At 36.6% G+C, this 14,570-nt stretch overlaps 1 protein-coding gene across 4 annotated transcripts in view; it reads left to right on the plus strand.

The window, feature by feature from the left end:
- The window catches only part of UTRN (utrophin), a 473,290-nt gene that overhangs the window by 340,725 nt on the left and 117,995 nt on the right, over positions 1 to 14,570 (plus strand). For all 4 annotated transcript variants that reach the window (XM_063097714.1, XM_063097711.1, XM_063097712.1 and 1 more), the window contains one exon: positions 12,856 to 12,985. In XM_063097714.1, coding sequence (XP_062953784.1) covers positions 12,856 to 12,985 — 130 coding nt within the window. The remainder of the gene's footprint in view (positions 1 to 12,855; positions 12,986 to 14,570) is intronic.

Consider the following 14,570-nt stretch of genomic DNA (forward strand, 5'->3'; position numbering starts at 1 on the left):
ATTATTTTTGATGTTGGTGGTGTGGAAGCAAAATGAATTTATATATTAACTGTTCATTTAGGGATGTTAACCAAAACTTGTAAAGCACTATGAAGGAGTTTTTTTGTTTTTTTTTTCATCTGAATACCAATGGGAAGTAAGCCTGCTTTCTTCCCCCTTTTTCATGTAGTTTTATTAGTGCTATCAAATTTAATGACTCTTCTGCCCTTTTTTGCTGTCATACTATAATGACTTCAGATCCATATATGCTGATTTAGCTTTGAAAGCAAATTGGGGAAAAAAGTAAATTATGTTCTAGCAGATTCTCCTTATGTTTTTATCATTTATTTTTTTTTCTGTTTGTATCCTCCAGTAAGCAGTTAAGTGCCTTTTTTTTTGAAATCCAAAGTCTGCTGTACCAGCAATACCTCTGTGTGTTATAGCTTAGATGCCTTGCATCTAGGACCAGCTTCTGGGGTGTCCCATGCACTCGTTTAGGGCTCTGCTCTTAAAAGGGCCCTGCACTTCGTTTAATAATCTGCTGCCACCATCTTGAAACTCTTAGTAATATTTGCATAAGGGGCCCTGCAGTTTAACTTTACACTGGGCTCTGAAAATGATATAACCAGATCTGCTTGTATCAAGTACATTAATGTATATGTTCTAACATATGTAAAATGTCAACACCTTTACAGTAATGAAAGCCTCTTAAAACTTACTTCAAGCATCCTCTGGCTCCTCAAGTAAATAACCCTCCTGAGCCTCACTCTGAGTTACGTGCCCGTCGTTGTAACTTGTCATGACTCAGTTTGTTAGTGTTGGCTGAGCTTTGAACAGTGGTCCCTTCTCAGTCCTTACCTTTCCTGTTGAGTCACTAACTGCTCCTCTGCACTCTCTTTACTTGGCTTCTAGGATACCATATGCTCTTGATTTTCTTCTCACCTCACTCGTAGCTCCTTCTCAGTCGGCTTTTCTGGTTCCTCTTTCTCTCTCCAGTCTCCTAAAATTGGGAGGCACCAGGTGTTGGGCCATGCCAACTTCTCTTTACCCACTCCTTCCACTGCCATCTACATGCCAGCCACTCCCAAACATATATCTGTTTACATGTCATCTCCACATGGAAGTCTAGTAGATAGCTTATACCTAATATGTCCAAGCCGAATTCCTGAAGTGGCCCCTCAAACTTGTTCTATTCTGTCTTCCCCATCTCAATTGATAGGGATCCTGTTTCAGTTGCTCAGGTAAAAATTATAAGCATCTTCAGTCCCGTCTTTCTCACATATTCAGTCTGTTACGGAATCTTGTTAGGTCTCTGTTCAAAATATAGAATCTGAATCTTCCACCTCTCACCGCTCATCTATCTCTGGTATTCTCAGCACAGCAGCCAGAATGTTCCTAATAGAATAAATCTAACTCTGCAGTGGCTTCCTGTCTGATTCAGAGTAAAAGCCACAGTCCTCAAAATGGTCTAAAGGCCCTACATGATCTGACCTAGCTGTCGCTCACACCTAGCTCATCTTGTCTCTTGCTGTTTCTGCCCTTACACACTGGTTTCAGCCATGCTGGTCCCTTGCTGTGTTTCCAATCACAGTGCCGTGCTGCCTTCTGTGCCTAGAATGCTCTTTCCCACTGTCTGCAGTGTTAACTCCTTCACTGTTTTCAGAGGTTTGCTTGAAGCCTATTCCAACTTTTCTACTTGAAATGTAACCCTTTACTTGAATTATAAGCCCCGTCTGAGCACTCCTAGTCACTCTTACACTGCTCTACTTCTCTTTTTCCACAGCATTGCTTGTCTTCTAACATAGTTATTTACTTATTTTCTGTTGTCTCTTTGTCTGTACCTGGTACTCTAGCAACTCAATAAATATTTTTTGAATGTTGACTAAATGAAATATACCTGAAGGGAACATGTCCTTTGGTGTGAATGTTCCTTTTATCACTTTATCTGTGAATAATCCCTTTTTACTTGTTCATGTTCTAAAGAATATTACATTTTGAAAATATTTCTATTTTAAATAGCTGAATCTTTAATAAAGATTATAGCTGACTGAGAAATAAAAGCAAGAATCTTTTCTCAAGAGCTAGAAATAATTTTGATTATATGACATGCTTGAAGTTTAAGAATAGTAACCAATACAATTATACTTTATACTTTAATAGTGTAATCAGGTAAGAGGTTACCCTTTTTCTGTCTACTCCCTAAATTGTTCCAATCAAGAGTGGGAAAGATTTTTACATGAGGAAAAATAAATTGGCATATCTTTGATTGCTGAGATAGCTTTGAAAGTGTAGTTTATTATTTTGCGTGTTTGTGCTGGATATTACCAGATTCTCCCAGTGTTTGTGCTTCTCTCTCCTGTAGAAATTTGATACCTTTGAAAGCTAGGTAAGTTAAGATTTCTAACAAATGTGGGAAGTAGCTTAAATATATGAAGTCTGTCATTCTATAACTACGTTGTCATGTATTACATTTTATAAATCTAGCCTCAGAGAGGTCATTTAAATAAGACATAAGAAAGATTTATGATTGTTACGGATGCAAAAAGCAGGCTTCTGAAACACATTTGTAATTTTTAATAATGCTGCTCTTTAAAAGTAGTTATTCTATCAATGTTAGATGAGCTTGAGTCTATTAGGCATTCCTTTGTTAGAACTATAATTTTTAATTATGAAAATCATAACATTTTAAATTTTATAAAATAATGAAAAATTTTCCATAATTTTAACACAGTAACAACCATTTTTATTTTGCATTATTTCCTTTTTGTTTACTTACCTTTCATATGGTTTTCATAGGTGCACAGTTTTTATCCTGTCTTTTTCACTTAGGTATATGTCATGCTTATTTCTTCACATCGGTATGTGGTCATTATCACAATAATTTTCAAGGTTACATAATGGTCCCTAGTGTGGCCATACTGTAATGAACTTAAATGTTTTCCAGGTGTTGGATATTTAAGTTGCTTTCAATTTTTTTATGTCATAAATAATGTTATAAGAAACACATTTTTGCTTGTAGCTTTTTCTAGATCATTTTCTTAAGATGTATTCCCAGAGGTGAAATTCTTGTTTTATGCAATATGACCATAGTAATGACTCTTGATATATTGCCAGCCTACTTTCCCAAATGAGTGAACCAAATTTCCACCTCCAGCAATGTGTGAAAGTGGAGCTTCACTGTACCCTGGCCTGTGATTTCTCACTTTTGTCCCTCTTTTCTGTGAACCTCATACTGTTAGCATGGAAATACTGGAACTCCATGGCATTATGGGAATTCAGAAAGCAGTTTTCGGATGTCAGATGGCTGACTCCAGGTTCTCTCCCAAAGAGAAGGAAGAGGGGAACCGGTTGGATGTGTTTGATTGAGTCGTGCCTAGAAGAATAGAGAAAAAGTCATCCATCGTCTGTTAGACTCACCAGTACAAGAAATTTGATATTTGCATCAAATTAGTCTGTGTGATGTAAACTAGCTGACCATTCTTACCACTCCAGAGTTTGCTTTGCTGTTTTATTCTGAAACAAATTGGTTCACAAGAAGACATATTTATTTCTTTGCTTTCTAAGGATCTGAAGTGACATAAGAGTCTTGCAACACAGTTTACTGCTTACCAAACATTTTGGCTTAATCTTATAGAATCACAAAATTTCATTTTTTAAATAATGAAATAATTTATCCTTTAGAAGAGTGAAATTAATGAATTTCACTTGTTTCTGCAAATGGAGGGTTGGGTACTGGTGTTGGTCATCCAGTGCTATAGATAAAATGGCTAGAACTTTCCTCCACTAAAAATAGCAAATAGAGGCTTTGGAAAGAAAATCAATGTTGGAAAAGAGCTGAGACTGATGGTAAGGCTTTAGATTAGCATCGTTTTAATAGTAACTTGTCATTCTGTAGCACTGAATAGTTTCAAAATATGTCCCCATTAACTGTCTCACCTGGAAGTTAGTAGAATGAGAGATGTTATTATTAACATGCAGAGAAGTTAAGGCACAAACTCAAGGGCTTATGGTGGGTAAGGGGTGTGCCCCTGTGGCATGGACTGAGCTTTTTTGGCTGAACATCTTTATCTGGATTTACTGTACCACAAAGCAGTATTTTTAACATCTTCTTATTCCTTCATACAAAAACTCATTGAGTTTCCACTGTTCCCTTGGTGACACAGACGTACACCTTCAGTGGGGGCTCAGTCTGGTGTGGGCGTTGGGTCCACAGAGAGGTTGTGGCAGGAGAGTGTGGTGGGTTTTCCAGTGAAGTGGTTGCCAAGCTCTGTGGCAGCACAGTGGAGGGAGGGCTGAAGTTTATGCTGATGTGCAGGTGACAGTGGAGCTGGGTCCCTAAAGGGTCAACAAGGTGACCTCTGTGCATTTCTCTGACTTTCACCAGTGAGGGTCAGTGAGATTTCTAAGAAAGCACACAGATATTGTGTCTTGAGAAAAGAACTTCCGTGAAGACTACAAGGAGATGATGGCTTCCCTCCCTACTGCTTGAAGTTCTTCCATGCTGCTTTACCCACAGACCTGCTTTGTATGACATGCCCTCACTTCCCAGGAGTTTTTCTTCCTTGATTCACTTCTAACAAAGGCTTCCTGAGGTCCCATATTTTCTTTTATGTCAGTTTACGCATTTCTTCATTCAGTCACCCAAAAGATGTACCAAATGCTGCAATCTAATGAGAAGGAGCCAGCCGTTGAAGATATAAAGCAAACGTTTTCTGAATTGCAAAGGCCAGACTTGCACAGGGAAGTTGCAAAGGGAAAACCTTGGCATATTCTAAGAACAGAATTAAGGACTTTGAAGCTAGAAGTTAGGGTGTATTAGGAGACAAGGCTGGAGAGCAGGGTATGTCCAGTTCTTGGAAGAAAGATTAGAATTTATTACAAGTGCAACAGGAAGCCATTGGAGGGTTTTAAGCAGGAGAGCGTCAGGGTCTGATTTACCTATAATTTTAACGTCATGATCTAGAACATTTTAAGAAAAGTGCATCCTAGCAAACTTTGCAGATTGATATACAGACAGTTTGGATGATGGCTTTAGACCAAAGAAAGAACAAGAAAGAGTTGTTATGCAAAGAGGAGGGATAATACCCAGAATTCAGTACACACCCACACCCACGTTTGCATTTCTTCTCCCTTTATCTCAATCCAGTGTGACAACTTGCTAGTTTAGTTCAGCAAGGACCCCCCTTTTCCTTTCAGCTTCCCTTAGCCCCTGTTTTCTTATTAAGAGACTTGCAGGATCCTGTCTGTGTCCACGCTGCCGGGAATAACTGATATTACTCCGGTTTGCTTGACAGCAACTCAGCCATTCCAGTGAGCTGATGCATGCTCATGACGAAAGTGAAGAGCAGCTGATTGACTTGCGAGTATTTCTGACCTAAGCCATTCCAGTCACTGCTTTATGCCTTCTTATCCCTTAATCCCCTGTTCTTCCCACTAACTTATAGCAGGCGGGGAGAAATGTCTCTAGACCATTAAAGGAGGATAATTGAGAATCTCTCCGTAGGCATTTAAAATTGAATAAGCAGCAGCTTATTCTGCTGCCTGCACATGGAGGAACACCAGCAGCTACCAGAGCACCCTGAGTTTGAAAGAGTCAGAGATCTGGGACAGGAGAAAGGGTGGTCTCTAATAAGGGGAATGTTGGGCTCTTAGAAATTCTGTTGAGAATGAAAACCCTGTGATTTTAGGGAGTAAATTCTCATATTTATAATCAGGTTTTCATTAATCTGACATTCTAGGGCTTCATTTAGTTTAAGTGATCATGCAGAAGGTACTTAGAACAATGAGAGACCAGATTATCTTACCTTTGTTTATTCTGGTTCCTTGAATTGCTTTTCCTATAATTACCCTTAATCTAATTCCAATTTCTTTTTCAACAAACAGTTCACAGTTGACATGTTTTTGAGAAGATTGATATCCTTCCTACTCTGTATATTTGAATGTAATGGGGCTCCTCAGTGTATTTGGACTTACACAGCTGGGTAGCCAGATGTCTGCTCCATGAAGATGTATGTGGTTACCAGGTGCCTCTCCTACCAACCACAAAAACTATTTCCCCCCTAAATTTTATAATGTAAAGCATTTTTACAGAAATAGCTACCCTCATTCTTCACTCAGCTCTGACAGTACCAACTGCTAAGCTGGGCATGCACCTGCCTCAGGGCCTTTGCACTTCCTGTTCCCTCTGCCTGAATTGCCCTTTTGACAGATACTCTCATGGCTTGCTCCCTCTCTCCCTTCACATCTTTCATTAAGTCTTTGAGATGCCTTTCCTGACCACTTATATAAAATATTACCAACTTCCCGCCCCAACTCAGCCATCTCTTTCCCCCTTATCCTGGATGGTAGATTGTTATAATAATGAATTATATCTCTCTGCACCCAAACCCCTATGTAGAGGGACATTGTTGCTCCTGTCATCAAGAGATGAAGTATATTTCTCCATTCTCTTGAATCTGTGCTGGCCTCATGACTTGCTTCAAACAGTAGAATGTGACAGAAGAATGTGACAGAAGTTCTAGAGTGCAAACTCTAGAACTGTGCTAAGATGGTAACACTTAGCCACATCTGATCATTTATGTTTAAATTTAAACCACTTAAAATGAGATGAAATTTAAAATTAGTTTCTCAGTTTTACTAGCCATATACGTAGTACCAAATAACTACATGCAGCTAGTAGTTACCGTGTTGGACAGCATAGTGTTAGAACATTTCTATAATTGCAGAGAGTTCTATTGAATAGAGCTGTTCTAGAACCTACATCTTAAGAGATCTTGCAGCTTTCACTTCTTCCTTTGGGAAGCTGAATCACCATGCTTTGAAGGAGTCCAGTCCAGCTTATTGGGCAATTAGAGACCACACAGAGGGAAATCGAGGTGCCCCAGCCAATTGGCAGTGATGATTTTCAGATGTGGGTGTGGCCATCTTGGACTTTCAGCCTCATTCACACAACAGATGACTGCGTCCTCAGAAGTAATCGCAGGCGACACCAGTAGAAGAACTATCAAATTGCCGACCTACAGAAATATGAAAAATAAGTTGTCATTGTTGTAAGCCACTAAGGTTGAGATGGCTGTGATACACAATAGTGATAATGGATATGCCCTTCAATTCTAATAACTGGCAGTAGTTTTGAAACTATGCCCTATGGAGTTACCTCACAAGTTAGGATGTGGAACGAAGGGGAAAGATGGAGAGAATCCATACTTCCCTTTACAGTGAGATCAGTTCCTTTTTTATGTAGGGAAAGGAAATTTGCTATTAATAAAATAAAAATGAACAGCAGACTGAAATATTTAGAATAGACGAGCTGGTAGTTAGATAATAGAAGAAAACTAACTTTATATCAAAAAAGCATTGCCAGAAATTCGCAAAGTAGATAGTTCAAATAATCCAGAACTAACTGGAATCCATTAATTGTTTCAATTTAAGCTGAACAGATTTGGAAGACTTTGTTATATTTTGCTCTGCCATGTTTTGGAATCCTACATAGTATTTAATTCTGAAAGCATTCTCTCCTTTATTTATTATTCCCAAGCATTTACTGAGTGTTTTCTTTATGTTTACTCTGGTACTGTGGAGGATTTCAAATGATTAAGACTTGAGCCTTACCCTGGAAGAACTACAAGTTAATGGAGGGAACAGATGTGTGGTCACAATATATCAGGACAAGCTATGTTAGAGGAATAGAAAGTGCTCTGGAAACACTGAGGTGGGAGCAAACACCTTATTATGGAATATACCAAACTTTGCATATGAGCTTTTACTCTGCAGGTGCATGGGGATAGAGACTAGAAAAGAAATGGACTACATAGAGGATTTTTTTTTTTTGTATAAAGAATAGAATTATTTTATTTTAATAACAACTTTATTGAGATATTATTCGTATATCATAAAATTCACTCCTTTAAAATGTGTTCATTGGCTTGCAATATATTCACAGAATTGTGCAACCATCATCACTATCTAGTTTTAGAAATTTTCATTATCCCAAAAAGAGTCCCCGTACCCAAGAGCAATCACTCACCATTCTTCTCCTCCTAAACCTCCCAAGCCAAAGCAAGTACTAGTCTACTTTCTGTCTCTATAGACTTGCCTGTTTTGGACATTCCATGGTGATGGAATCATACACTATGGGCTTTTGTGTCTAGCTTTTTTTTTTTGAGCATAGTGTTTTTAAGATTCATGCATGTTGTAGAATGTGTTAGTATTTCATTATTTTTATTGCTGAGTAAGATTCCATTGCATGGATATACCACATTTTGTTTATCCATTCACCAGTTGATGGATATTGTGGTTGCGTCCATGTTCTGGCTATCATGAGTAATGCTACTATGAGCATTCATATACATGTTTTTATGTGGATATATGTTTTCAATTCTCTTCGGTATATACCAATAAGTGGAATTGCTGGTCATATGGTAACTCTGTGTTTAACATGTTGAGGAAATGCCAAACGGTTTTGCAAAGTGGCTGTACCATTCTACCATTCTATCAACCACGCATGAGGGTTCCAGATTCTTCACATCCTCACCAATCCTTGTTATTGTCTAGGAACAGAATTGTTTTGAATAAAAATATAAAGTCATTAAGATAGAAAAATTCCAGTTAGATTATGTTGTACTCATTTAAGGAGCCTCATATATGTCACATGATGGTAGAACTTAAAGCTGAATGCCACTTTGTAGCTCTGTATACAAAACAACTCCTTGGAGTCTAATTATCTTATCATTAATGTTCACCAGATGGTTGGGAAATACAGGTTTTCTTTTATGTCTAACTGAGAGGTGAAGGGTGGTGAAATGATGTTATGTGTAATGCTGTTGAAAATTAAATTCATTTCTGACATGCAATTAAATATAATTGAGAAAGGACAAATTGAATAACAAAATTAAATTTGCAAAATAGAGTCTGAACAGATATTATTAAATGTATGCTGTTCTTCAGGATATCGGGTGGTGAGTTGGTATTAGGACCAGAGCCCCATGTTTTCCCTTCCTTGGGGTGGTTCCCACTCACCCATGCTTGCCTCCTGTACTTCGCTATTTTGGCACATCAAAGGAATTTATGAGACACTTCCCAGGCAGCACCCAATGCAGAGAGAATTTTTTTTTTTGTTGAAGTGCTGGAATTTAAAGTGGTCAGGAAGGAAAATATATTCTCTACTCCTGTGGGGCTTCCTCAGACTTAGACTTCTCTTTTAAGAATCTAGGAGACCTGACAATTATATGAAACACAAAAATGTAAATCTGCTAGTCACCCCCCCCCCCCCCCGCCACTTTTCCAGCTCTTCAGTGGCTTCACATCTCCCATTATTATGTTAAGTTGCAGATGCATAAGAGGCTACATAGTGGTCTTTATGACCTGACCTCTGCTCACATCTTGAGCCCCAGCTGCTGCCACTTTATGAGTATGGAAGTGTTTGCAGTTCCCTGAGTGCACACACTGTGATAGTCCCTCATTCTTCTGCTAGCATTTTGTTTCCTCTGTTGGGAGCACCTTTCTCTCTCTGCAAGACTCCCCAAAGCATTTCAGACTCCCTGAGGCTCTACTAGGTCCCAGACACAGCATTGATCTGTGTGCTTCTTGTACCACAGGGTAAAAAAAGAAAAGTTCCCTAGCCTTGTGGAGCTTATATTTTATCTGTGAGAGACAGAGATTAAACAGTAAACAGATATCCCTAATGAACAAAAATGTGGAGATTCTCAGTAAATACGGGCAAATGGAATCCAACAAACATGATCAAGTGGGATTCATCCCAGGGATGCAAGGATGGTTCAACATACACAAATCAATAAATGTGATAGATCAGATCAACAGAATAAAGGGAAAAAAAAAAACCTGTATGATCATTTCAGTAGGTGCAGAAAATACAACACTGCTTCATGATAAAAACACTTAACAAACTAGGTATAGAAGAAATGTGCCTCAAGACAATAAATGCTATATACGACAAACTCACATCTAATATCATATCGAATGGTTAAAAATTGGAGGCTTTTCTCCTAAGATCTGGAACAAGACAAGGATGCCCACTTTCTCCTCTCTTATTCAGCATAGTACTGGAAGTTCCAGCCAGTGCAGTAAGGCAAGAGAACGCAATAAATGACATCAAAATTAGAAAGGAGGAAGCCAAACTATTCCTATTTGCAGATGAGATGATCATATACATATAAAACCCTAAAGACTCCACCAAAAAATTATGAGAACTAATAAATGAATTCAGTAAAGTAGCAGGATATAAAAGGACCACACAAAAGTCAATAGCCTTCCTATATGCCAATAACGAAATAGCTGAAGAAACCAAGAAAGTAATCCCATTCACAATAGCTACCAAAAAAATGAAGTACCTAGGAGTTAATTTAACCAAGGAGGTGAAAGATCTGTATAGTGAAAATTATAAAACATTGGTTAAAAAATTTGAAGAGGACACAAATAAATGGAAAGATATTTCATGTTGTTGGGTTGGAAGAATTAACATAATCAGAATATCTGTGTTACTCAAAGCAATATACATATTCAATGCAATCTCTATCAAAATACCAAGGACATTCATAGAAACAATGATCTTAAAATTTGTATGAAACCACAAAAGACCCTGTGCAGCTAAAGAAATCTTGAGCAAAAAGAACGAAGTTGGAGGCATCACACTCCTAACTTTGAAATACACTCTAAAGCCATTGTAACCAAAAAGACATCTAGTCCAGCCCTTGCACATCATTTTAAAAATCTTTACCACTCCCACATTAACTGGTTATATTTGAGTTTGAGGGATAAATACTCTTGACTGCTAAAATTTTTAAAAATAATTTTGCTGTATTACCCACTGTTTTTCATTGCTATTTTTAAGCAACCTTATTTTTCATATCATTATTTTATGTTTCTGGGTGGTTTCAGAAGTAAATACTAGGAGTATTTTTATTCCTCTAGAGCTTCTTGCTCCAATAACACAATAATCTAAGTTACGAGAAAAGTTCATCAAGGCCTGTAAATGTATATGTACAAGGGCAATTCCAGAAGTTCGTGGAAAAAAAGAATTAAAAGACAGTACAAATCTTCCCATGAACTTGTTGAAGTACCCTCATCTTTTTGGATTAAAAATGTATTTTTCCCATTTCTCTTGTGTCTCTTTTATTTCCATATTTCAGACACTTTAAAAGTCAGAAGGTAATCTTTTTTATTTCCTGGAATGTCACATTCTGGAGCTTCTTCAGAAGTTTTATTTCATAAATAAGAGATGGTGAACTTAGTCATTTAATGCTCATCGGCGATAACTTGTCTGGGAATTTTGATGACTTGTGCTTGCTTCACAGTCAATATTTGGTTTTATAGATGCTAGGAAGGACACATAAATGTGTCTATGGATTTTAGAGAAAGTTTTATTTCATTCCATATCCTGTACTTTATCACTGTATCTTAATTGTGGTTCACTTTTTTTTTTTGTTTTTTAAAAGATGACCGGTAAGGGGATTTTAACCCTTGACTTCATGTTGTCAGCACCACACTCTCCCAAGTGAGCCACAGGCCGGCCCCGTTGTGGTTCACTTTTATTCTTTTAATTTAAATTTTTTATCAAAGTAATACTTGTACATAGTTTAAAAGTCAAATAATATTTCCAATGGTTATCATACAGAAAAAGCATTTTATCACTCCGTCTCTCACTTCTCCCTGCTGTGACTTTTCGTGACTCCCCACCTGTGATTGTCTTTCAATTTCATTACCTGTGTTTTTCTGGTGTTTAGCTCCATATTTTTACATAAAATGATTATTCTAGAAATTGAATAATCATTTCTAGGTTTTTTTTCTGTTTACTTTTTAATCGATTGGAATAAGGATTTAGCCTGCCCATACCTTGTCATCCCACCATATGTCAGATGTTACTCAGAAATTAATTATGTTCGGAAGGAAAGATTTTATTGATTCTAAAACATTGTCGAAGTGCAGTATTTGAGAAAATAAGAAGCTGAGTTTTCATAATGTGTTGCCAGGAACTGTACTAAAAGCAAATATTAGAGCCAGCAGGTGTTTATATGTATACTTTTAAGAGGATAACAATATTAACAATTTTGATTTAACTACAACATTAAAAGAGCACATGAGAAAAATCTTCATTTGCTTTTATCTTCCAGTAGTCACTGAGTGAGTTTTGTTGTTTTTAAACCCTAGTCAATTAGTCTTAATCACCAAACATTTTACAGAAGCAGGGGTGAAAGTTTACTTGAAAGAACAAAAGTGCTAAAGACAGACTGTTCTGAGAATCATGGATTTGCATGAAAAACTTCACAAGGGAGAAATAGTAATTGCCTCAGCGTGAGAGATGGGGCATATTTTAAGATAATTGGAGAATGTCTTTTATGTGTTCTCTTTGGTTTAGTTTTGATTTCATGTAGTTCCATTTGTTTCTATCTCTTTTTCTCCTAATGTATTTTAAAGAATGTAAAGCACTTCTGAGGATCTCATTACTAGTTGTGAAATTACCTTCTTCTGTACCATTGGATGTAATTTTTTTGTCAGTCTTACAAGAAAAAAGTATATTAGAACAGGCTGTTACATTTTAGCAATCTGACATTAGTGGAAACCCTAAAAGTAGATTTTGTGCAAGTTCAAATACACTGTAACAGTTTTGCTTAGGTGAATATTTTAAAGTTATTTCTTTTTTTGCATATTTAAGTTCTACAGAAATCATCTGTTTGCCTCTGTTCATGTTTTTCATCATCCGTATTTGTAAAATTTACATTTTCACTTCTAATTTAGCTTAAATTCTGGTTGTTAGTCATTCCCTTGACAAATGTGGTCAGAAGTGGTCTAAGTGAAGATGTTCCATTGTTTGGCAAACACGTTAGGTTACAAATTCAACTTTTGCTTCTCTTTGCAAAGGCACTGAGACGTGAATTAAAGGAGAAAGAATATTCTGTCTTGAACGCTGTAGACCAAGCTCGAGTTTTTCTGGCTGATCAGCCAATCGAGGCCCCTGAAGAACCAAGAAGAAACCTACAATCAAAAGCAGGTGAGCCTGGTTTCTTTAATACATCATAAAAAACACGTTAGGAGAAAAAAAAAGAAAAAGAAAAACCATAATCAAGCAGGAAATTTCTTTGCAGCATTTCAGAATCTACTATTTAAAACTTTTCTGCTAAGTATTGCTGTCATCAAATACGTCATTATTTAACAAATATCTAGATTCTTAAGTCAATAAAATGAAATTGCTATCTACTTCTATATGATCATTTTGAGAGGAAATTTACTGCAGAAAAGATGGATTTACCTAAGAAACAAACTGTAACTGTAAAAATAATTTATCTAAGAAATAAAAATTTATATTTTTTATATTTAAAGAAATTACATGGTGAATAATTGCAAGTAGAAGAAAGTTATTAAAAACACAATAGTAAATAGGTAAAATATTTAGGTACCTCTAAAGTAAGATTTTTTGTAAACTTCTGTTTTTCAAGTTTGCTTTTGAGAATGAGACAGTAAAGTACCTTTCTTGTACAAGCACTTATTTAAGTTAAAAATAACAACTTATAGCATTTATGTACTTCTGTTTAAAATTGAAACAGTAACTGCCTTACTAGCAGATAGCAATGTATCACATAATAAGCATAAGAGGAAATTTGTAATGAATTTTTGGTCTGATATATATATCTTTATTATGACTTTTCACTGTTCACAACACAAGCATTTTGATGTATTTTTAAAAATAAACATGCCATTTAAAATATTTTTCCATCATTCACTTTACATAGTAAAAGCAAAGCTGAAAGACTGCTCTGTGCGGTGTCAAGCAGTGTAAATCATGAGCATTTATTACTTGTAAAGGAAGCACAGTTGGAAAAAGTGTTCTTTTACTGTAGGTGCAACTGGATCAAACATTTGCACGTGTAGTCGTTGTGCTATTGAGCCTTTCTCAAGGAAGCTCTTCTTCAGTCTAAATAAATTTCCCATCAAGGCCAAGATTTTCTTGACCTTTTGAACCTAGTTGTATATGCACATAGAGCACACTTATCTTTCCTAACATTAGTTTTTATTTTCTGCCACTGGTATCACTATCTGTCCAGTTAGTCTACTAGGAACCTGAGTCATTGTTGAGTATTCCATCTTTCATCAAACCCCACAGTCTGCAAATCAGTCATAATTGTCATTTCTGTTTTTGAAGAATTATTCCATCTGAGTATTCTGTTATATGTATTGTTTATACATACATACATATACACACAATGTACACACATATGTGCACACACACACTACCATTAATTCCAGATTCCCAACCTTTTATGTATACTCTTGGAATCATTTTAGGCCTACTCAGTTGCTACTTTTGGTAGCACTTGTCACATTACACTGTTCTGTCCCCTGTGTGCAGCGTAGTATATGCTCATATATTCTCTTTCCTCCACTTTAGTCTGTGCCTGACTGAATCTTACCATAGAATCATATTCATGTTGCTACCATGATTAAACACCTTCACTGACTTTCCATTGCATAATGGAAAAAATTGTTGGCTCTAGAATGATATTTAAGAATCTTTGTAATCAAAGCCCTTCTGATTTTTCAACCTACTTTTTGCTACCATTTTCATAGTTCTATAACTA

Source organism: Cynocephalus volans, chromosome 5 (assembly GCF_027409185.1).
Source record: "Cynocephalus volans isolate mCynVol1 chromosome 5, mCynVol1.pri, whole genome shotgun sequence".
Taxonomy (NCBI): Eukaryota; Metazoa; Chordata; class Mammalia; order Dermoptera; family Cynocephalidae; genus Cynocephalus; species Cynocephalus volans.